This window comes from Lagenorhynchus albirostris, chromosome 1 (genome assembly GCF_949774975.1).
Source record: "Lagenorhynchus albirostris chromosome 1, mLagAlb1.1, whole genome shotgun sequence".
NCBI classification, from domain to species: domain Eukaryota; kingdom Metazoa; phylum Chordata; class Mammalia; order Artiodactyla; family Delphinidae; genus Lagenorhynchus; species Lagenorhynchus albirostris.
Genome location: NC_083095.1, coordinates 45,250,894 through 45,272,678, shown reverse-complemented (window position 1 = coordinate 45,272,678; position 21,785 = coordinate 45,250,894). Strand labels below are relative to the sequence as shown.

At 34.8% G+C, this 21,785-nt stretch overlaps 1 protein-coding gene across 7 annotated transcripts in view; it reads left to right on the top strand.

The window, feature by feature from the left end:
* The window catches only part of KTN1 (kinectin 1), a 118,933-nt gene extending 97,913 nt beyond the window's left edge, over positions 1–21,020 (top strand). For 3 of the 7 annotated variants that reach the window (XM_060142167.1, XM_060142148.1, XM_060142153.1), the window contains 11 exons: positions 1,913–2,002; positions 5,477–5,557; positions 6,338–6,427; positions 6,547–6,639; positions 7,592–7,663; positions 7,903–7,986; positions 8,147–8,230; positions 11,108–11,191; positions 13,208–13,300; positions 14,158–14,278; positions 20,535–21,020. In XM_060142167.1, coding sequence (XP_059998150.1) covers positions 1,913–2,002; positions 5,477–5,557; positions 6,338–6,427; positions 6,547–6,639; positions 7,592–7,663; positions 7,903–7,986; positions 8,147–8,230; positions 11,108–11,191; positions 13,208–13,300; positions 14,158–14,278; positions 20,535–20,539 — 897 coding nt within the window. In that variant the 3' untranslated portion in view covers positions 20,540–21,020. The remainder of the gene's footprint in view (positions 1–1,912; positions 2,003–5,476; positions 5,558–6,337; positions 6,428–6,546; positions 6,640–7,591; positions 7,664–7,902; positions 7,987–8,146; positions 8,231–11,107; positions 11,192–13,207; positions 13,301–14,157; positions 14,279–20,534) is intronic. The other 4 variants (XM_060142172.1, XM_060142160.1, XM_060142177.1 and 1 more) reach the window with 3 other exon arrangements.
* The last annotated feature ends 765 nt before the right edge of the window (positions 21,021–21,785 follow it).

The window sequence follows — 21,785 nt, the reverse complement described above, 5'->3', positions numbered from 1 at the left end:
ATCTAGAAAGTGCTAAACTCTTAATATGCCATTCCTACAAGAAGTTACGTGCCACCTGTCATAGGCATTCTTGCATATTATGATGCCAAAAGAAAGCTAGAATTTGTTTCATCATGTGTTTGGTGGTGAATTTAAGAATTTATATATATTTCAGAACTAATCACCAAGTGCATGATGGCTTCTCGCATGGCTGATGATCTACAGAGCATAGACTTTATACTCCTTCTCTATTTTAATGGAATTTAGACAGTCCTCAGATAGCATAGGTATAAAATGATGTTGATTGACCCCTGACTACAGGTTGTGCTGTAAGGAGTAAATGTTCTTGAGGACCTACTATTAATGACAGGTTCACATGAAAGGTACTTCACACATGTTACATTTAGGTAAAGATAGTAAGGAAATTATAATAATGCAGTTTTCAGTATTAAAGTGGAATAGAAATTGCTATCCACAACCAAACTACTGTGTCAAATGAAAACGTTTTACCTAAAATTGCTAGTACATCCTTGTGCTTCTTAGTTACAAGTTAGACACCTATTTCCTTTAGTTAGATTCTTTTTCCCTTGGGGAATTTTCAAAAAAGTTTCTGTTCCACAGTGTCTCTTTTCCTGATCTTCTTTAGAGATTGCTCTACCACTTCTATGGTCAGATGATAAAAATGAGCTCTTCATTGTTTCTGAATTAGCAGTTAATCATTTTCCTTAAATGAGTGTACCTTATTTTATGCAGTTAGGTGCATGTATCCCTGAAAAATAGTGGACTTTACTGAGTTATTGAAAATACTCCATTAAAACATCCATTTTTAAAATCCTGCCATTAATCCGAATAAAGTAACAGCTTTTTGTGTGTACAGAATATGATTAATCTCTAGCTTCTTATTGTGTAACTTTAGATTTTCATGTTATTAGATTTTCTTAAATTGAAGTGTGTGCATCTTAAATCCATAATAGATTTGAAAGATTGATTTAAATGGTGGGGGAAGATAGGGTTGAGATCTTGCTAGCTTGCTTGCCTTCTTGTCACCTGTTGAACTTCACCAGTGTTTTGAGATGATTTTCTTGGCTTGGTTTAGATGTGCATTTTTATATATGTCTTTTTTTGTTTTTTAATCTTGTAGAGATAGTTTGAATATTCGATTTTTATTTTTTCGTGTGATCAAGTCATTACCCTAATTTTGACAAACAATGCTTTTGAGTTAATAATTGATACCCATTAGACTTGGATTTAAAATCACCAAATCTAGACATGCATTTGTGATACTTATCTTTAAATTTAACAGCTGACAAGAGTCCATACACACATGCCAGAGTTAGTCTTCTTGACGGCATTGGTGAAGTAGTGCACCATCAGTTTTTCCTCTTTCTCTTTTTCCCATATGTACACCTGTCAAATTTTGGTGGTTCCTTTTTCCCCCCCTTTGTTTAGCTTAAATAGCTTCACCTGACCTTGAAACTGGAAGTATCAAAGTTGCCATTTTAATTCCATGGTCCATCAGTGATGCATTTTTTGGAAAGAGATTTACCAGCCTAATAAGCCTCAGTTATGTCACCCAGATGCATATTTTTTGCATGCAGTTTGTTTTAGCTGTAGGAATTATTTTTTGTGTTTTTGTTTGTTTTTTGAATTGTTCCTGGAGGGGTATCACTTGATGGCAAGGAAAATGTCCATATTGTCAGATACTGCCTTAGTTTGATTAATATAAGACATTGTTATGTAGGGTGATTTTGCAGATTTTTTCTTATGTAAGCATTTTGATATTTCAGAATGGGAAATTTGAACATTTGTCAGTAATAAGAAGAATTTTTAAAATATTAAGTCTTTTTCTTCCCTTAGAGCTTAAAAGACTGTAGCTTTTTTTTTTTTAATTCTGTAATCTTGTAAGTTTGATTTGGTTCTTCTTCTGCTTTAGGAAAGACAACAGCATGTGGAAGCTGTTGAGTTAGAAGCTAAAGAAGTTCTCAAAAAATTATTTCCAAAGGTGTCTGTACCTTCTAATTTGGTAAGATTAATTTATTATTTTTTAAAATATGACGTCTTTATCATTATTCAAGGAAGTTGTGAATAAGCAGCATTTGCACTCTGCACTTGGTTTTAGGGTGCACTGATCCCTCAGTCTTTCTCATTTTTAACCTAGGGTGTTTTGAGTAGTTAAAATCAATAACTTGGTTCAAAGACATTTATGTTTTTTCAGTTGATACTTTGTTGTAATCTATAAAATTTGCATATGAGACATTATTTAGAGGATCATAAACATCATATTTGGGAAAGAAATATTTCTTCCTAAGTCAATAGTGGTTAATAAATCAGTAATGTTCTTAATGGCTTTATTCAAAATAGAACTTAATTTTAAGTGATTCCTTCTTAGTTTTAGGAACACTTTATTTTTAAATGTATTTAATACTAAGAACCAGGCTATTTTTATTTCATAACTTAAGATTTTGGTCATCTGTTAACTTCTTCAAGCAAAAGTCTTAAAGATGATATAGAACAACTTGCTTCAAGCAAAAGTCTTAAAGATGATATAGAACAACTTGCTTTATTTGAGGTTGTATGTGTTTTAAATGGGAGAGAAAAGTTCCCTCCGTTCAGAGAATTAATACAGTGAATACTTGAGGGCACTAAAATGGTGGCACAGGTCCTTTTCTCTTTTAGTGGGAAGTTGTATGTATGTATAGTCAGAAGCAGAGAGAGGAGCGTAATGAGCCAGGTAAACCAGTATCTCACTTCAGCCATTACCAGTATATCGCATGCCTTGATGCACGGTCTTGTTTTACTTCTAGCCCTGTACTTCCTCTGTTATTTTGAAGGAAGTCAAACATCAGAGCATTTCATTTGTAAATATTTCTAAAATATAAGGATTCCTTTAAGAAAATACTATTATATTTTAAAAAAATTCTTTATGTCATACATCTAGTCAATATTTGGATTTTTTAGTTGTCATATAATGTATTTTAATGAAATAATAACTACTTATTGTAGTTTGTTTTAGTCAGGACTCAAATAAGGTCAACCTGTGATTGATTTAAGACATCTTTTGGATTATCTTTATTCCACGGGTTCCCTTTTATTTGTCAGCACACCCCCTCGCCCACCCTTTTTTTTTTTTTTAATGTAGTGGTTTCATATGCAGTTTCCCAGTCTGGATTTAGCTGACTGCATCCCAGTAATGTCAGTATGTTCCTCTGTCCTTTGTGTATCCTATAAATTGGTAGTCAGTGGAGGCCTGATTAAATTCAGGCTCAACACTTCAGGGTTAGGATGGGTAGAGGCAAGACTACTTCATGGCCAGTGTTGTGTACTTCCATTAGGAGATCCATCATGTCTGCTTTTGCTTCTTTGGCCCGTTGGAGCTTATTTAGGCTGGCTACCAAATCCTTTTGACACAGCACTGCTAAACTTTGGTAGCTTCTTTGCTTTGTGGTGTGACAAGTTGTTCCTGATTTATTGTGTACACTTCCTGCCCCAAACTTGGAATCAGGGTATTTCTCAAGGAGAGGGCTGTAGGTGCCAGGTGTGATGTAAGTAGACGTCATGGCCTGTTTTCTGTGCAGTCTGAGTTAGCTGCTTGCTCTCTTCGGTTTTATCTACATATCGTCTGCGTCTAACTTGCACAAGAAGCAAAAATTCTTTTGTTTCTGTTGTAACTGTTGAGGATATATTCAGGTTTGATCAGCTTAGTAGATACGGGTTGAGCTGATGAAATAACCTGTGCTGGGCAATATGAATAAATTGTCAGTTCTAGTACTGTTCTTACATTGAACCTAGGAGAAAGGGTTGCTCTGCATATACTTCATATTTTTTCCTTTGTGACCATAAGCCGTTTTTATTTCTTTATTCCTACTTTATATTTTATTAGTGGAAATAGAATTGCAGGATTTATTTGGCAGTATTTTATGAGCCAAAAGAGTTAATAATTTGTGTTTCTCTTCTTTAAAGATTGTATAAGATCACCAGAATTAAAAATTCTTTTTAATGTAACATTCATTCTTAACAGCAATATTACCCACCTTCAACCACCAGACCTTTTTGACACTATAAATATTTATAAATCACCATAAGACATGAATGATGATATTTGGCTTTTGTTCATCCACTTGTTAAAAGTTGAATACTTCTGCGTGTAGTCTGTATTGAAGAAATATATTAAGCTTTTTATGTGCTACCTAGGGTCTAGCATTTAAAATTTTTAGAAATATGATGGATAATAAACTATTTACCTTAAGATAATAATTAAATTTAATATTGTTAATATAGTCAGTAGATATAAAAGGGCTTTTATACATGAAGTAATTTTTTTAAACTGTTTTCTATTGCTTTTTTGCTAAGAAAATCAGCAGAGGAGTGATCTAAACTATATGACCTGGATTGAAGAGAGGCTTACATACTTTAAGCATCTAAATCTGAATTTAATTTATATTGAATCCCAGTATTTGAAGCTAAGTAGGATTTTAATAGTATCATTTTGTCATCATTCAGATTTATGATGTGAGAATGTAATTTTGTTTTTAAATGGAGAGGCTTTTTTGACTAAAATGTACTACGGGGTACTGTACTACAGGGTGATCTCAGCGTCCAGTTTTGTTTTTTATTTGATAGAGTATAGAGAATCCTGATTCAGCCACATAAGTAAAACTTTTAATTAGAGCAATTAATAGAAATTTCATGTGTGTTCTTTTTGTCTTGAATTAAACCAAACCAAAGACTTAAAAGAGGAATAAGAGGAAATTTGCTTTAAAGTATCTAACAAATACTCTCTATCAGAGTTTAAAATTCAGACAAGAATCATCAAAAATCTAGAATAATTTATTCTGAAATGTGGAATAATGACTAAAATTATAATAATGCCTTGTGTTTGCATCAGCTGACCTTTCAGTACAAATAGAGTTTTTGTTGGTTTTAAACACACAAATGTTTGTGTATTCTTATCTCTCATTATGATTTAAAAAATGCTTCATAATACATATTTATTTTGAAGTATTTTCACAATCCCTGGAGCACCTTCACAGAATCTGAAATCTTTTCACTACAGTATCTCAATTGAACTTTTAGTTTATGAGTTCAGTTTTTGAGAACTGGTTCACCTGAAAAAAAGTTTGAAAAATTATTCATTCTAGGCTTTCTCTGTCTTAAATACTGAATCTATTAGTCCTAGCACTAGTAAGTGGTAGAGGCTGGTTTGAGCCCAGATCTTCTACCTGTATGTCCAGAATTCAGTTGCACATATCCTAGGACAGGGTAAATAAATTTAAATTTGATTTTGTGGTAGTACATAGGCATATTTTTAGTGTTTATGTTCAAGGCTGGGTCACGTACAACTTATGTAACAATTCTATTCTTCTTTGAAATTTCCAGAAGGATGGTATTTGTCTATATAGATTTCTTTTATAATCTTCTAATTTGGTTATTTAAAATACTTACTTATTTCATTTAGGTATTTTTTGAAATTGGTTGTTTTGACTTTTCTTCTCCACAGAGTTATAGTGAATGGTTGCATGGATTTGAAAAGAGGGCAAAAGAATGTGTGGCTGGAACTTCAGGTTCAGAAGAGGTTAAGGTTAGTTCATGAAGTGAAGTATTTATATTTTAAAGAAACACAGAAAAAAGAAGTAAATCAGAATTTGTCTTTATAAGCTTGGGAAAGATAAAGGCTATATTATGAGTAGAATAGTGATCTTTTCAGAAAGTATAAGAAGGTGGTTTCATTTTTGTGTACATTTTGGTGGAAATGGTATTAAGTCTTCCCTGTGTTTGATTTGTGTACAAAGCTGATGTTTCTCGTTTAACTCTGTTATCTTAGTCATTTCTAAAACTGAATATTTAACTGTCTGTTGCTCTCTTTTTAGCTTGGGTTTAGAAAGTAAAGATCAGTTGATAGGTAGAAACTGACTGGTTTGCTAATGTATCCCCAAATACATTACTTAAGAGTATTCAGAGCCTAGATGTATTTTTATCCTTGACTACTGAAATTTGGGAAATTAACTTTTTTTGTCTCTCAAGTGGCATGAATAAAATTTCCTTCCCATGGCATTGTGATCTTACTTCACATGTGGATCTGCTTTGATTTACTGTCTCATTAAAGAGTGACAAGCCTATTTATTACAAAATTGTGTGATATATTTTGTATTAAACAGACTCTAAGAGTTTTATTAGGAAAATCAAATGACCATAAAAAAGGTAATTAAACTTCATTGTTACTTAAGAAGATTGAAATGTAATAATTAATAATAAAACAGAAACCGTTTGTATAATATACCATTAAGTACTGAAACAAATTTGAAGTACAAAACTTTCTGGTAAAACTAAACTAGAGAATTTTTCTTTATTTTATTTGCAGGTTTTAGAGCACAAGTTGAAAGAAGCTGATGAAATGCACACATTGTTACAGCTAGAGTGTGAAAAATACAAATCTGTCCTTGCAGAAACAGTAGGAAATGATTTTTAACCTACATTTTAAAATAATTATTAACATTACTTAGTTGCTTAAATAGTTTATCTTGGTATTAGAACATGAAGTTTTCAGAACAACTATACTTTTGTTTATAGGAAGGAATTTTACAGAAACTACAGAGAAGTGTGGAGCAAGAAGAGAATAAATGGAAAGTTAAGGTCGATGAATCACAAAAGACTATTAAACAGGTATTTAAAAACGAAGAGCTTAGGGGAAAAAAAATAAAAGGGATGTGTGAACGATTTAAAAAAAAAAAAAGCTTAGAGTAGTGGTTCTCACAGTGTGGGCCCTGGACGCGCAGCGTTAGCGTCACGTGGGAACTTGTTAGAGACGCACATTGTTTGGGCCCCCCCAAGGCTTACCGAATGTGAAGCTGTGGGGTTAGCAGTCTGTGTTTTAAAGAGGCCCCCGAATGATTCTGATACCCACTGACGCTTGAGACTCACTGGTTTAGGGTATGACTAAAGAGTAATGATACAGAGTGCAGAGTGCTTTGGAAGTTAAAGAACCACAATGTGATAGCATAAGGCAAAGAATTTGGTGTTCACAATAAGTTTTAAAACACAGATATGTGACTCATGATATAGTATTCAAGAAAAAGTAAGTCCTTCTTCTGTTCACGGGACTTGAATATTATTTTGTAGTCTTAGTTTTTCTTCTGTTTACAGTTGTCCCTCCATATCCATCAAGGAATTAGTTCCAGGAGTCTCCACAGATACCAGAATCTGGTATCTTGGATGCTCATATAGAATGGCGTAGTAGTACTTGGGTGTGGTAAAGAGTGCCATCTCTTGCTCACTTGTTTTCCTGGACTGACCTATGCAGAATCTGGGGTTGCTGATGGTATTCTATATTAATGCATTTGGGGATTAAGTACAGCTGATTATTGTTAATTACAGTTAATTAACAATTAACTGGACCTAATATAATACCATGCAAATGGGGTAGGTTTTGACCACAGTTTAAATCAAGTTAAATGTGACACTCTAATTTTTAAGATCTTTTAAAATTCAGTTATGGCTTTAAGTGAGATACATAAAAAAAACCTGTAAGTGTCTAATTGATTAAAATTCTACAAGATAGAAAAGCCTCTGTATCCTTGGTGGTTTAACTTGGTCATGTAATTATTTCACATTTCAGATGCAGTTGTCATTCACATCTTCGGAGCAAGAGCTAGAGCGATTAAGAAGAGAAAATAAAGATATTGAAAATGTATGTTATCTCACCATTTGACTTGTAACCTATGGACTCATTTTTTAGCATTAAGGATTGTCTTACAAGCTGTGTTTTAAGATTTCTTTTGTCTTATGATGTGGTTGTTACGCCTTTAAGAATATCTTGAGTAGTGTTTCAGATGGTATAGTTTTATATTCATAAGTGTCATAACTTTTCATTGTAGGGAAGCCTCTTAAATATGGCTCTTAACTTTTCCTTCTTTGTTGCACTGCTAGCTGAGAAGAGAACAAGAGCATTTGGAAATGGAGCTAGAGAAGGCAGAAATGGAACGATCTACCTATGTTACGGAAGTCAGAGAGGTACTTATGATAGAATTTTTTTCAACCTTCTCAATTTAAGTTAAATTTATAACAGTGATAAAATATTTCAGTGTAAGTTGTTTCTGGCAGAGCTTCCAAGTAGCATACAAACATGGGATATCATAAGGAAATCAATCTTAAACTCTAAACTTCATTGCAGCTGAAAGATCTGTTGACTGAATTGCAGAAAAAACTTGATGATTCATATTCTGAAGCAGTAAGACAGAATGAAGAGCTAAATTTGGTAAGAAGCTTGTTCTCCACGGGGTATCAAGTAGGCTCTGAAAACACTTGTGTTGACATGTGGAGAAACCATCCAGACTTCTTCTCCTTGCTAACACCTTTAGCTTGGCATTTTTATAAGTTTAAGATAATCTTCATATTCTGATGACTCAAGATGGTCTGTCTTTTCTTGATTCCTAAGATGATCCTTCTTTTCTTAGCTCCTAACAATGGCATGTTTGGCTTGCAACTCTTTTTCAGAATTTTCTGTGTTTTATAAAACCAAATTTCTTCAACAGCATTATTTTCAGTGAATAAAGAAATGAAACAAACAGACAAAGACTGGCTGAGTTGCAAAGATTCTCTTCTGAGAGTTACCATAGTTAACTGAGCCTCTTATTTTCTAACCTGGAAGGAGATTATTGAAGGTGGAAGATACATATTCTTCATTCAAGGGCAACGATCCAATGTAGCTTCTTATTTTAACTGGCCTTTCTACACATTATAGATAACAAAAAGCTTGTGGAATTCTTTATCATCGTCTTATCATTCAGAGCATAATAATCCGAAAACTACAGACTCAAAGTTAGTTAAGTGTTGTATAAAGACAGAGTACCCTGTATTCCCATTCTTAAATTTTCTGAAAATTTACACTGAGGCAGGCTTGTTTTTTAAATAAACATGACTATCTTATTGTATGTTTGAAACAGTAATCATTATGTCTATCTGTGACTTTTAAAACTTAAGAATATGATTAGATTTTTAAAAAGTACTTGAATGGGGCTTCCCTGGTGGTGCAGTGGTTGAGAGTCCGCCTGCTGATGCAGGGGACATGGGTTCGTGCCCCAGTCCGGGAAGATCCCACATGCCGCGGAGCGGCTAGGCCCGTGAGCCATGGCCGCTGAGCCTGCGTGTCCGGAACCTGTGCTCCGCAACGGGAGAGGCCACAACAGTGAGAGGCCCGCATACCGCAAAAAAAAAAAAAAAGTACTTGAATGAACTCTAGTACAATTGCAGTAAGACAGTTTTCTCCTTACTATAAGTTAACGCTGCCAAGTTTGGGATTTTCTTTTAGCACTGCTGTATGTACCAAAGAAAATTTCTTAACTCATTCATGTTAAGCAGTGTTACAGCAGTGATTTATGGGAATCAATTTTCAGAGTAGAGCTCTCTATGAAATGTACACAGAGTCCGCACCCCGACACACACACACACACACACACACGCCCCTTTCTATTTTTGAAATAAAATTTACCTTTATTTTACCTTAATTGAATCATTCCCACTGCAGTGTGGGAATGATTCAATTAAGGTTTTATGCATACGTTTGCTATACATTGCACAAATTGGTACTGTGATATGCAACAGCTTTAAGTGATATGCTTATCCTGTAATGTGTTTTTTGTTTTTTTTTTTTTTTGTGGTACGTGGGCCTCTCACTGTTGTGGCCTCTCCCGTTGCGGAGCACAGGCTCCGGATGCGCAGGCTAAGCGGCCATGGCTCACGGGCCCAGCCACTCCGCGGCATGTGGGATCCTCCCGGGCCGGGGCATGAACCCGTGTCCCCTGCATTGGCAGGCGGACTCTGAACCACTGCGCCACCAGGGAAGCCCCTGTAATGTGTTTTTTAAAAACCCACTTCCACCTACAGTTGTTGGAGATTTTACTTTTAACTTTGATGCTTTGTGGCTGACTCCAGTGCAGCATCAAACCCACAGGATTATGGTTGAGTCTCCATTCAGTCTAATGCTCTCTTTGTACATTTTGACCCTTTACTTCTGTCAAGAGGTCATTTTGAGTGATATTTAAAATTTTTTTGCCTTGAGTTTGCAGTCTTCATTTTAATCTTCCTGTTTGCTTTTTGCTCAGGGTAACTGTTGCCACATTTTAAGATATATTAAAATAATTTTGTTTGCTTATACATTGTGTGTTCCTGGGCCAAAGGAATAACCTCTCTGATGTGTGAAATCAGAGTTAAGTAAAGGAGCAAGAACTGAAGCATTTGGGATAGAGTTCCCAAAATAAAATTTCCAAATGGAATATCCTGCACTAATTCTCTCTACATGTTCGAAATGTCAGTGTCTTATATTTCCCCCTTTTGGGTTTCCAGAACTGTTTGGAATGTTGTGCCTGTGGGTGAGAGACATAATTAACTTGATGAGTTTAATAAGAAAAAGTTATCTTTTGTCAGTGAGTCCATTTCCCTCATTCTTATGTAATCAGAATAGTTACTAAGAGAACAGTTACTATGTATTAGCTCTAGAGTTTAATAGAGCTTTATAACTGTTTCAACAAGTTGGTTGAGATGTATATATTAAGACATGCCTTGTTGGTATAGTTAGGCCAGTGTGGTCTTGCACTTATCTTTCTAGTGACATCTTAAAGGATGAGTGACATTTAAATTTTTGAAGATTTCATTTTACTGGATTTGTAATCTTCTGTTCAATGTTTTTATTAAAAATATTACACAATTGATTCTTCTTAACTGAACTATATAGGTTAAGAAAGCCTTTAAACATGTAAAAACTAGTAAAATTTCTTATGACTTGCCTTTTAATTTGAAATAAATGCGAATGAACTGCCCTATGAATAGTGAATAGTAATACTTTAAAAAAATAATCTACTGGAATTTGATGGTTTTGTTTTTACATTTGCAGTTTTCTACTCTCAACTCTAGTTGGTTTTGTAGCTTTTCTTATGTTTAGCTTTACAGATTGGAACCTCCACTTCTTAGCTTTTCTGTACATCTGGTGCAGCATATTGGCTAATCCACTGTGCATAATAACTGTTAGCGAGCCCATTCTTTCTCATTCATTCTTCAGTCCTAGAGGTCTCAGCATAATCAAAGAAGGAATCAGAGAAGGATGTGAATTAATTGTGGTGTTCCTGTATTTTTACAGTTAAAGAAGCAGTTAAATGAAACACTTGGAAAACTTAGAACTGAACAAAGTGAAAGACAGAAGGTAGCTGGTGACTTGCATAAGGTAAGACACTGCTTGTCCTGAAGATGCCATATCATCATATTATGTTGTACCTTGAATCTTAAGCAGACATACTGCTAACCCTGGATTCATTCTTTTACATCATTACATTAATTTGTTTATAAATTTAAGCTGTTTGTTATACAGTTACATATTTGGAACTAGACTTTTTGGCTTGTTTTTCCATTCTTAATTCGCTTCTTCATTTCATCATATTTATATAATTAATTGCTTTGTAAAGTGTAGATTAAATTTTGAATTCAGTTGATGTGACTCTTAAAATTGGTTACATCTATATATTTTTTATTGGGATTTGCTTATATAGTCATTTACAAAGTATGTTTCTTTTGATCTTCATGAATGTGAAAGAAGTATATATAGACCTCTGATGTTTCAGAAATTCGTCCCTTTATTTCTTTGTAGAAATATGTTTTTCTTAATCTCACATGTAGATGGGTGATTTTTAGGATTACAGTTTTTATTCTTTGCGTTAGGTTGACAAGTTATTTGTAATTCTGTTTTGAGTTTTGTTTTTTTTTTTTGTGGTACGCGGGCCTCTCACTGTTGTGGCCTCTCCCGTTGCGGAGCACAGGCTCCGGACGCGCAGGCTCAGCAGCCATGGCTCACGGGCCCAGCCACTCCGCGGCATGTGGGGTCTTCCTGGACCGGGGCACGAACCTGTGTCCCCTGCATCGACAGGCGGACTCCCAAACACTGCGCCACCAGGGAAGCCCCTGTTTTGAGATTTTTAATAGTGTAACTCATAAATGCTTTTATCAGAGCTGCTTTAGAGCTAAGATTGTTTATAGCAGATCTAGTCATTAGCAAAACAATTAAATTTGCCACTCTTTTAAAGGTTGAAAGAAATATTTGTTGGTTCTGTATGATTATATCATAATTGTTATGCAAAAGTCTAGGAATCTAGAGTTGCTTCAGATTACTTTGATGTTGTCACCAGTAGATAAAATGTGAACTTAAGAAGTTTCATTAGGTTTGAATCCTACTGCTGCCACTTCTGAGCTGTGTGACCATGGGGCAATTATTTGCTCTTTGCAAGTCTCAAGTTTATCTTCTATAAAATGGCATTTACAAGGGCTATTTTGTGAATGAAGATAAATTAATAATGTGAATTATTAAAAAAAGTTTCAGAACTCTGACTTAGATATATGATACATTGTCAGGATTGAGCAATCTGATTTATATTTTGATAACGTGAATGTTTGATCACTGGACAAAATATAAAACTTGCAGTTTTAGCCTAGCAGTTTATTTTCTCAAGAGGTACTTTAAGGATATTAAACAGGTGCTCAAAGATATGGATATGCCGTGTTATTTGGCATAAAATGGCAACAGTAGTTGAAAGTGAACTGTACCATATCTATGTAATAGAAATACTGTGCAACTCTGAATTGGAAATGCACATAAATATTTATTGACATGTAAAAAGAAAATGCTTCGTCAAACAGCATGTATGTTAAAAGCCCATTTATAGAACATTTTCTACCAATTTTCTGTTAGGACATATATGCACTAAAGAGGGATCTAGACTAGGAGTCAGCAAACTCACAAACTGTTTTAGGATTTGTGGGCCACCTATAGTTTCTTTCATATACTCTTTGTTTTTTTGTCTAGCACGACTCTTTAAAAATGTAAAAACCAATCTTAGCTTGTGAGCTCTACAAAAACAGGCTGTGTGTGGCTAGATTTGGCTGACCTCTGATCTAGACTAATGTTAACCTAAATATCACTGTGCTTATTTCTGCTTTTTATTTCTTTATACATTTTCTGCATTGTTTGAACTTTTTAAAATGGTGAGCATGTGTTTTTATAATCTGGTGGGGGAGAAAGCTATTTGATTTGGGGGAAAAAACGGAACAGGTTGGCTTTACATTGTATTTTGAGAAGAGCTTTAGTTTTGTACAAAATATAATGAGTGTAAGAAAATCACTCATTTTTTTTCTTGTATATATTTATTTATCAGTTGTATTATTCAGGGACTCCATATTGCTTTCCTCACAGGCTCAACAGTCACTGGATCTTATCCAGTCAAAAATAGTAAAAGCTGCTGGAGACACTACTGTTATTGAGAATAGTGATGTTTCCCCAGAAACGGTATGCATTTTCTTTAGCTCCAAATCTCTGCGCTGATTACCTTGTAAATTATGTGAAGAATAAAAAATGTACAGGATCCATTTCTACCTAAAAAAAATGCCTTTTTAATGTGCTTCTATCAATTATGTTGCATTCTTAACTCAAGGTTATTTTTTCTTTGAGGTATCTTATCTGAAATGCAGTGTTCTTATTAATGTTTGTTTTCACTTTAGCTTGGTGAGACATTATTATGTTAATGTTTAGGTTTGTGGTGGAAGGTATTATGGTGTACTGCTTAAGAATGTAGACTCTGCTGCTTGTGTTGAATCCTGGTTCTATTCAGTAGCTGTGTGACTGACTTAGGGGAAACTTTTTATCCTCTCTGTGCTTTAGTTGCTCCATCTGTAAAAGGCAATGATATTAGTACCTATCTTGTAGGATTGTTGAAGAGAATAAATGAATTACTATATAAAACACTTAGAATAGTGGGTAACACTTAAAACAGTGCTTCAAGTTTAGTAAGAGCTCAATATATGTTAACTGTTATTTTTCTGTTGTTATGAATGTACTCTCCTTTGGTTCCTTGCAATTTTTTTTCTGAAAGGAGAAATGGATTTATATCTGATATTCATCGATTCTAGATTTTTCCCTTTGTAACCTAGTGACAACATTTATAACATAACTTTCTTTGATGTAAACTAATTTGCATGCTAGGTAGCAAACCCTATTGCGCTATGTGGTTTTTATTGTCAGTTTTCATATCATCTTTCAGATTTTTTTGTTTGTGTTTAAAACAGCAATAAACTATTTTTGGTTTTGGTTGCAAATGCCTTTTTCTTGTGCTCAGCGTTTTTCATCTCTTCTTGTCTTCTTTTTAGGAGTCTTCTGAGAAGGAGACAATGTCTGTAAGTCTAAATCAGACTGTAACACAGTTACAGCAGTTACTTCAGGCAGTAAACCAACAGCTCACAAAGGAGAAAGAACACTATCAGGTATTAGGTAAGAATAACTGAAGTATTACTGTTTGTCTATAGATAATTGACATACTGTGTGTGTGAATGTATGTATAGTGTGTATTTACTTTAAATATAGGAACTCTTGTTACCCTAGTGGAAATATTCCCTCTTTATCTCTCTCAGAACCTCCAAATGACAGCTTTATAGCTTTCTTGGAGTTTTATTTCCATCTTGTACATATTTTTTGGTCTTGTAGCTTGGAGGAGAAAAAAACATACCTTATCTTTTTTTTTTTTTTAATATGTAAGTTTCATGAGTATAGCATTATACATGTGTACACTGCAAGGTGATCACCACCACAAGACTAGTTACCATCTATAACCATACAGTTGACTTCCTTTTCCCATTTTGTCCACCCTCCAACTCCCTTCCCCTCTGGTAACTACTAAGCTATTCTCTTTTATGAGTTTGTTTTTGTTTTGTCTGTTTGTTTTATTTTAGATTCCACATATGAGTGAAATCATATTGTCTTTCTCCATCTGACTTATTTTACTTAGCATAATACCTCCAAGTTCTAACCATGTTGTTGCAAATGGCAGGATTTCCTTCTTTTTTTATGGCCAAGTAGTTCACTGTGTGTGTGTGTGTGTGTGTGTGTGTGTGTGTGTGTGTGTGTGTGTGTGTATGTGTATGTACACATACATACCACATCCACATCTTCTCTATCCATTCATTCATTGGTGGACACTTAGGTTGTTTCCATATCTTGACTATTGTGAATAATGCTGCAGTGAACATATCTTTTCCAATTAGTGTTTTCATGTAAAAACCCTTTTTCTTTGCCTCTTTTGACCTTTTTACAGAACAGACTCATAACTTGTTTACCTAGGTTTTGTTCATTGCCATAATGTCTGCAACTGTTTCTTTAGTTTATCCTGATCTTAGTTCTGGCAGAATATCTGTGTGATTTCTTTTTTTTTTTAATGACTTGGTAAAATAAAGTGACTATAATGTTTTTACTGAGGTAAGATGCTGAACTGAAAATCAAGTCGTCACAGTTTCTTTACATTGGAAGCTGGATTTTATTTAAGTTTGCTGTGGGTAATCAAAGAAATCCATTTTTTAACTCCTGAAGTGAGAGTCTTAACTGAAGATAAACAAACCAAGCTGTAAAATTTTATTGACCGTATTACCTGGAAATGCATGTTGATTGATTTGATTCCTGGGTTTTACCTGTTTCAAGAATGACTTAAGTCACAATGCCTTGGGTAATTAGGGTGTTCTGATACGCACTGAATACTTTAGATATTCTTCTTTTGAAGCCGTTTGTTCTATAATAATCGTGGTGTCCTGGACATGAGTAGGGTGGCCTGTGCAATGCCAGGGGGCAACTCATCACTTAATTGTCCCTTTCAGAACCCAAACTTAAGACTCTTAGGTTATACAAAGGCCTCAGGATAGGTTAGGTGCTCTGGAAAAGTTGGTATGGACCTCCATCTTGGTCACAGGGGCATTCTGTCTCACTTTTGTAGAATGATTGTCCTCTGGCCTGTCTTAGCATACACTCTCCTTTAAAATGCTATTTCAGGTGAGTTACCTCTAAGAAGACTTTTCAAATAAACCCAACTCATTCTTATAACCTGTCAGCAAAAAGAATTATACCTTAATCTTTTATCCTTGGTAAGCTGACCTCTCAGTTGCCTAGAGTTAAATTTCTGCCACCTGACCACTCTTCCCCAAACTAGAAAATAACCTCGTTTCCTGCTTCCCAGGGCAACTTTCCTTCCCACATCTTCAGTCCTGCTTCAGTCCTGAAGTCCACATCTTCAGTCCTCTCCACTCACTGCTTCTGTTCAGTCTTGAAAAATGCTCAAATATATTATTTTAACTTTGCACTTTCTTTAGATTACCACCCTAATTTTTTTACTTCACTGTTTAACAAAGATTCTTAAAAGAAGAAACTATTCGCACAGTCTCATGCTACTAACTACTCCATCTCCTCTAGAATGGCTTCTTTCTGCCATTCCGTTGAAACCTTTTTTGCTGAGGTAATTCATTAATGATTTCCTAATTGCTAGAGCTAATACAGGATCATCTTTTGCATATAAGATACTGAAAATAGTTGTGAATTATTCTAAATACGGTGAGGTCAGTCCTTAGGCCTCTGTTTTCTAAGGGAAGGGTTTCGCTTCTGAGAACCTAAAAAATTATAAGATGGCCTGTTACCCTTTGCCTTTAGACCTTGTCAGTAGTATCTCTCCAGCATCTCAAAAGTGTTCTTCAGTATTTTCTTTTTCTTCTCAAACATGTGGTCTGAACCATTTTTGCTTGCCTGTTTCCACATTTGCCTTAATCATATTAAATTTGAGACTTACACTGATCATTGGTAGTAACACTTTTATTTTTCCAGACTTTTTTCTTCCTAATTTATAAAAATGTAGTGTGTAATTTGTTAAAAGAAATACATATACCCTGGCAACACAGCTGAACTGTTGTTTAGCAGACAGCTCACCTAAGTGATAGATAACTCAGCATTCTTTTGTTAGCTGATGAACTTAATTTCAAATTTGGCAAGTGAAAGGGCGGTTGAGTGGTCAGCAGTGTATCATGAAAGATAGATGGATTGTATGAAGCTAGAGGTCCACCAGCACTTGAGAACTCTCTCCTTGCATAGGTTCTAGCCAGCACTGACAGTGATAACCCCTCCTTAGGGATCTCTTGGTTCCCACAGCTCTTCTTTATGCCCTTTAAATGTTTGTGTTACCCTCGAGTTTTTAACTTCAGCCATCATTTTTGCTCAGTGTATTCTCCCTCTTGTCAACTCTTTTAAAATTACTACCAGATAATTAAATTGGAAATACAGATTTCTTAATCATCAGAATTTATAGGTTAATGTCTGATGTCAAGAATCTTTTTTTCTTCCCTGCTTTATTTAGGTATATGTTATTACTGTTTTTTTTTTTTTTAATTAAAGCATAGTTAATTTACAATATTGTTTTAGTTTCTGGTGTACAGCAAAGTGATTTAGTTATATATATACATATATATATATTCTTTTTCATATTCTTTTCCATATAGTTTATTACAAGATATTGAATATTCAATATGTTGAATATTGAACCTTATTGAATAAGGTTCCCTGTGCTATACAGTAGAACCTTGTTGTTTATCTTGTTTTATATATAGTAGTTTGTATCTGCTAATCTCAGACTCCCAGTTTATCCCTCCCCCAGCCCCCTTTCCCCTTTGATAACCATGTTTATTTTCTATGTCTGTGAGTCTGTTTCTGCTTTGTAAATAAGTTCATTTGTGTTATATTTTAGGTTCCACATATAAGTGATATCATATGGTATTTGTCTTTCTCTTTCTGACTTACTTCACTTAGTATGATAATCTCTAGTTGCATCCATGTTGCTGCAAATGGCATTATTTCATTCTATTTTATGGCCAAGTAATATTCCATTGTATGTATATACTACGTCTTCTTGTTGATGGACACTTAGGTTGCTTCCATGTCTTGGCTCTTGTAAATAGTGCCTCTGTGAACATTGGGGTGCATGTATTTTTAATTAGTTTTCTTCAGCTGTATGACCAGGAGTGGGATTGGCATATGGTAACTCTATTTTTAGTTTTTTGAAGAACCTCCATACTGTTTTCCATAGTGGCTGCACCAATTTACCTTCCTACCAGGAATCTTACTTCTTTTTAGTATATACTACAAGTACATATGAATTGTTTAAGATAATGCTGTACATTTTCAGTAAGAGAAAAGCTATTTTTAAAAGACAAAAATGAGAGAGATGATGTATAGTAATTTAGTTTTCGAAATCCTAATACACAGAACTTAGCCTTTCTTTGAGTTGTAGGGGCATTTGTCTTGCCCCTATTTTATAATTTGTAAAACATTAACCCTTCTTTTCTTCTGGAAGTCTTCCTGCTCATCTGCTATCCTTCTCTCCCCACCCCTGCCACCTCCCCAAACAGAAGGCTGTCATCCGCCTGTCCCCCTTTTAATTAAGGTAATTGTTTTTGTAGCTTTGGATTGTTAACAGTAGTATTTTGTAGTATACTTTTTTGTTTCCAGATACCTACTTTTTCTTGTATTTCATATCTGCCTGGCTTCTAAGTGTTCCAAGTGTATGTCCGACTATATCAGAAAACTTTATCACCCCATGTCTTAGTCTGTTTGGGCTGCTATAAAAAAAAACCCATACATTGGGTGGCTTAAGCAGCAGACATTTATTTTTCACATTTCTGGAGGCTGGGGAGTCTAAGATCAAGGCACCGGTAGGTTCTGTCAGGTGAGACCCACTTCCTGGTTTAAAGATGGCCATTTTCTTTCTGTGTCCTCACATGGCAAAAGGGGCAAGGGAGCTCTCTGGGGTCCTTTTTAAAAGGGCACTAATCCCATTCATGACAGTGGAATCTCCTAAAGACCCCACTTCCAAATACCATTACATGGGAGTTAGAATCTCTACATAGGAATTTCGGGGGACGGGGGAGACACAAACATTCAGACTATAACACCCAGGATCTTTTACCTTGGAACCTGTTTGTGGAATCATGTGGAAGGAGGCTGATGATTTTAACAGCTGACACTTCATGAATGTGCCTCTAAGAACGAACATGCTTCTAACACATGGTCATTCATTTAAATTTTCACAACAACCCAGTGCAGTAGATAGATAGGGATGATGGTGACGATGATGATGATTAATATTATTACTTATTTTTTTATTCCCATTTTACAGCAGACCCAAAGAAGTTCTGTAAGTTGCCCAAAGTCACACAGCTAGTAACTGGGTGAGCTGGGATTTAAATTAAGGTGGTCTGGGCCTAGGCCCTGTGCTCTTAATCTGCACTTTTCTTCTCCCTAATTCAAGCACTATGTGCTCTGATCCTTGTCACAGCTTTCCTTTCTCCTTATTCTGTCTAATCCTTTATTGCCAGCTTCTTATAGTTTCTTCCTTCAGTTCTGGCTTTTTCCTAAAGTTGGTAATTTGGTTTGTCAGTATTGAATTGGAGAGGCTCTTGAAGTTATCCAGGAAAAACTGAGGTGAAATTTTGTGTATGTGTTTTGTATATATGTGTCCTTCTTACTCTCTTTAACAAATAGATTCTTTCATGATACGGTTTTCTCTTGTTTCTGAAAGGAAAAAGTTCTTTTTTGGTGCTATTGGAGTGTAAGAGTTAATGTTTCAGACAAAAACTAGCTTTTATTTCTACACTTTACACTTGACTGTCATATGGATCAGGTTTTCATTTTGTGTAATGTGTTTACACAGCACTTCTTAGTTTAATGTACCAGTGGGCTATGTAGACTTTCTGATTAGCTGTTAATCTTGTCTTAATTAGAGAACATGATAGCCAGTGATAACTTTGTTTTTTAACTTTCTAATTGCTTCTTTTCCCCTCAACTTTCTAATTTTGAAAAATTTCACACTTAATGAAAAGTTGAAAGGATATATAGTGTATAACACTGACACCCTTCAGCTACTTCATCTCTTTATTTGTGTATACATATTTTGTTGATGTCAACACATTTGAAAGTAACTTTCAGATAATATGACATTTTACCCCTAAGCACTTAAGTATGTATCTCTTAAGAACAAAGACATTCTCTTACAAATCCATAGTATCACTGTCACATCCAAAAAGACCAGAACAGTAGCTCTAATATCATCCATTTTAAAGCCCATATTTGTGTCCCCACTTATACCCGAAATATCTTTTTAGCTATTTTTTCCAAACCAGGATCCAGTCAGACTTCACATGTTGCATATGGTTAAGTCCTTTTAATCTCTTTAATGGCTTTTGAAGTTTAATTTCTTTAGTCATTTTATCTGACTTGGAAAGCTTCAAAAGACCTTAGAAAATCTCTGTCTGAAGCTTCAATTATTTATTCACCGGGGGAGAGTTGTAAATTTCAGTTTCTTTCCAGTGCTGCTCACTCACCTTATTAGCTTTACAGTCTCTTGAGTAGAACAGTAATACAAATGGATTCCCAATGTTGTTCTCTTAAATGTTTTCTAAATAGGATTTTTAAATCCCTGTATTATTCTCACTTTGGTCTGAGATTTTGGTTCACATATTTAAAAATCCACCTTCAGAAGCTCCTTCTGAATCCTGAGATTTTTCTCTTATTTTTGATTACCATCAGTATTAATTGTTCTGATCTTAGTTGAAAAGGCCATGCTAGATCAAATGGCATATGTACTTTTGGTATTTGACAGATGTCTTCTGATTGCCTTTTGTTTCTTTGTTTTAAAATGAATTTCTTTCTTTCTGATCTTTTACAGAGTGAAGTAATTGGGAAACTGTTCATTCAAGGATAACAGAAGGCATTGTATTATATTTTGCCAAATTAAAGCCTTATTTATGTTTTCACCCTTTCTACTTTGTCAGAAACACTGAACAGAGTTTTGTCTTTTCTAATCCTTGTTAGACTACTGATTTAAAGAGAGAGAAAAAAAGCCAACTCTGTAGACACCTTCAGAGTTTAGTTTTATAATAAAAACTGTTTGAATAATTAGACCTTTACATTCCTGAAAATAAAATAAACATGTAATCTTGTATCTTATTTTGCTCAATAAAATTGTTCAGAAGATCAAAAGTGGTAAAGACAATGTAAAATTTAACATTTTAATACAGATGTTGTACACTGTTTTACTTAACATTTTGGGGAGCAACTGCCTCTGACTTCAACTCAAGAAAACACTTTTTGTTGCTAATGTAATCGGTTTTTGTAATGACGTCAGCAAATAAAGGGATGCTTATTATTCAAACTGGTTTTGATTTTCGTTGAGCTTTAACAGATTTCATTAGCACTTAGATCAACATAATTTAGAGCACAATCATTAATTGCAACTTCAGACAGGGTAGGTTTGTTGCTTGTACACCTTCTCTAACTAGAGCTCTGGGTCTTCTCTGTGGTTCTGTGCAAGGTAAACTGTGTCCTGAAGGTAGTGTGGGTTACAGAAAGGATGGGGCAAGTATTTAGGGTTTCAGACCTACCACCCCTGCTTCAGGTAGAAGAGCTTTACTTTATTTTTACTATTACTATTATTATTTTAAGTAATGATTAACTTTTTTGTTTCCTTCTTATCAGACACTTATACACAGTTTACATATGTTACCTTTTTTGTTGTTTGAACATGTTGATAACATGTTATCTTTTTTTTCTTTTTCTTTTTTAATAATTGGCTGAAAACACTGAGTGCTCAGATGCTAAATAACCATTGACAAATGTCTTATGCCACTGAGTATTAAAGTACCTGCTATACCATATGGTGGCCTCCTTGCTGTTTCAGCCATGCTTCTACCATGGGGCCTTTCCACTTTCTGTTCTTTCTGCTACAGCTCTCTTCTCTTGGGTGTCAGTCTTGGCTGGTTCGCTCACCATCATGAAATCTGCTTAAATGTCACCTTTTTCATTGGGTCTTGACTACCCAGTATTCCCCCTGCCTCCCTATCTGCCTACCTGTCTTGGTCTATAACGTTAACAGTCCTCCAGTATATACTTGGTCATTCCCTATACCCCTCCCTACCAG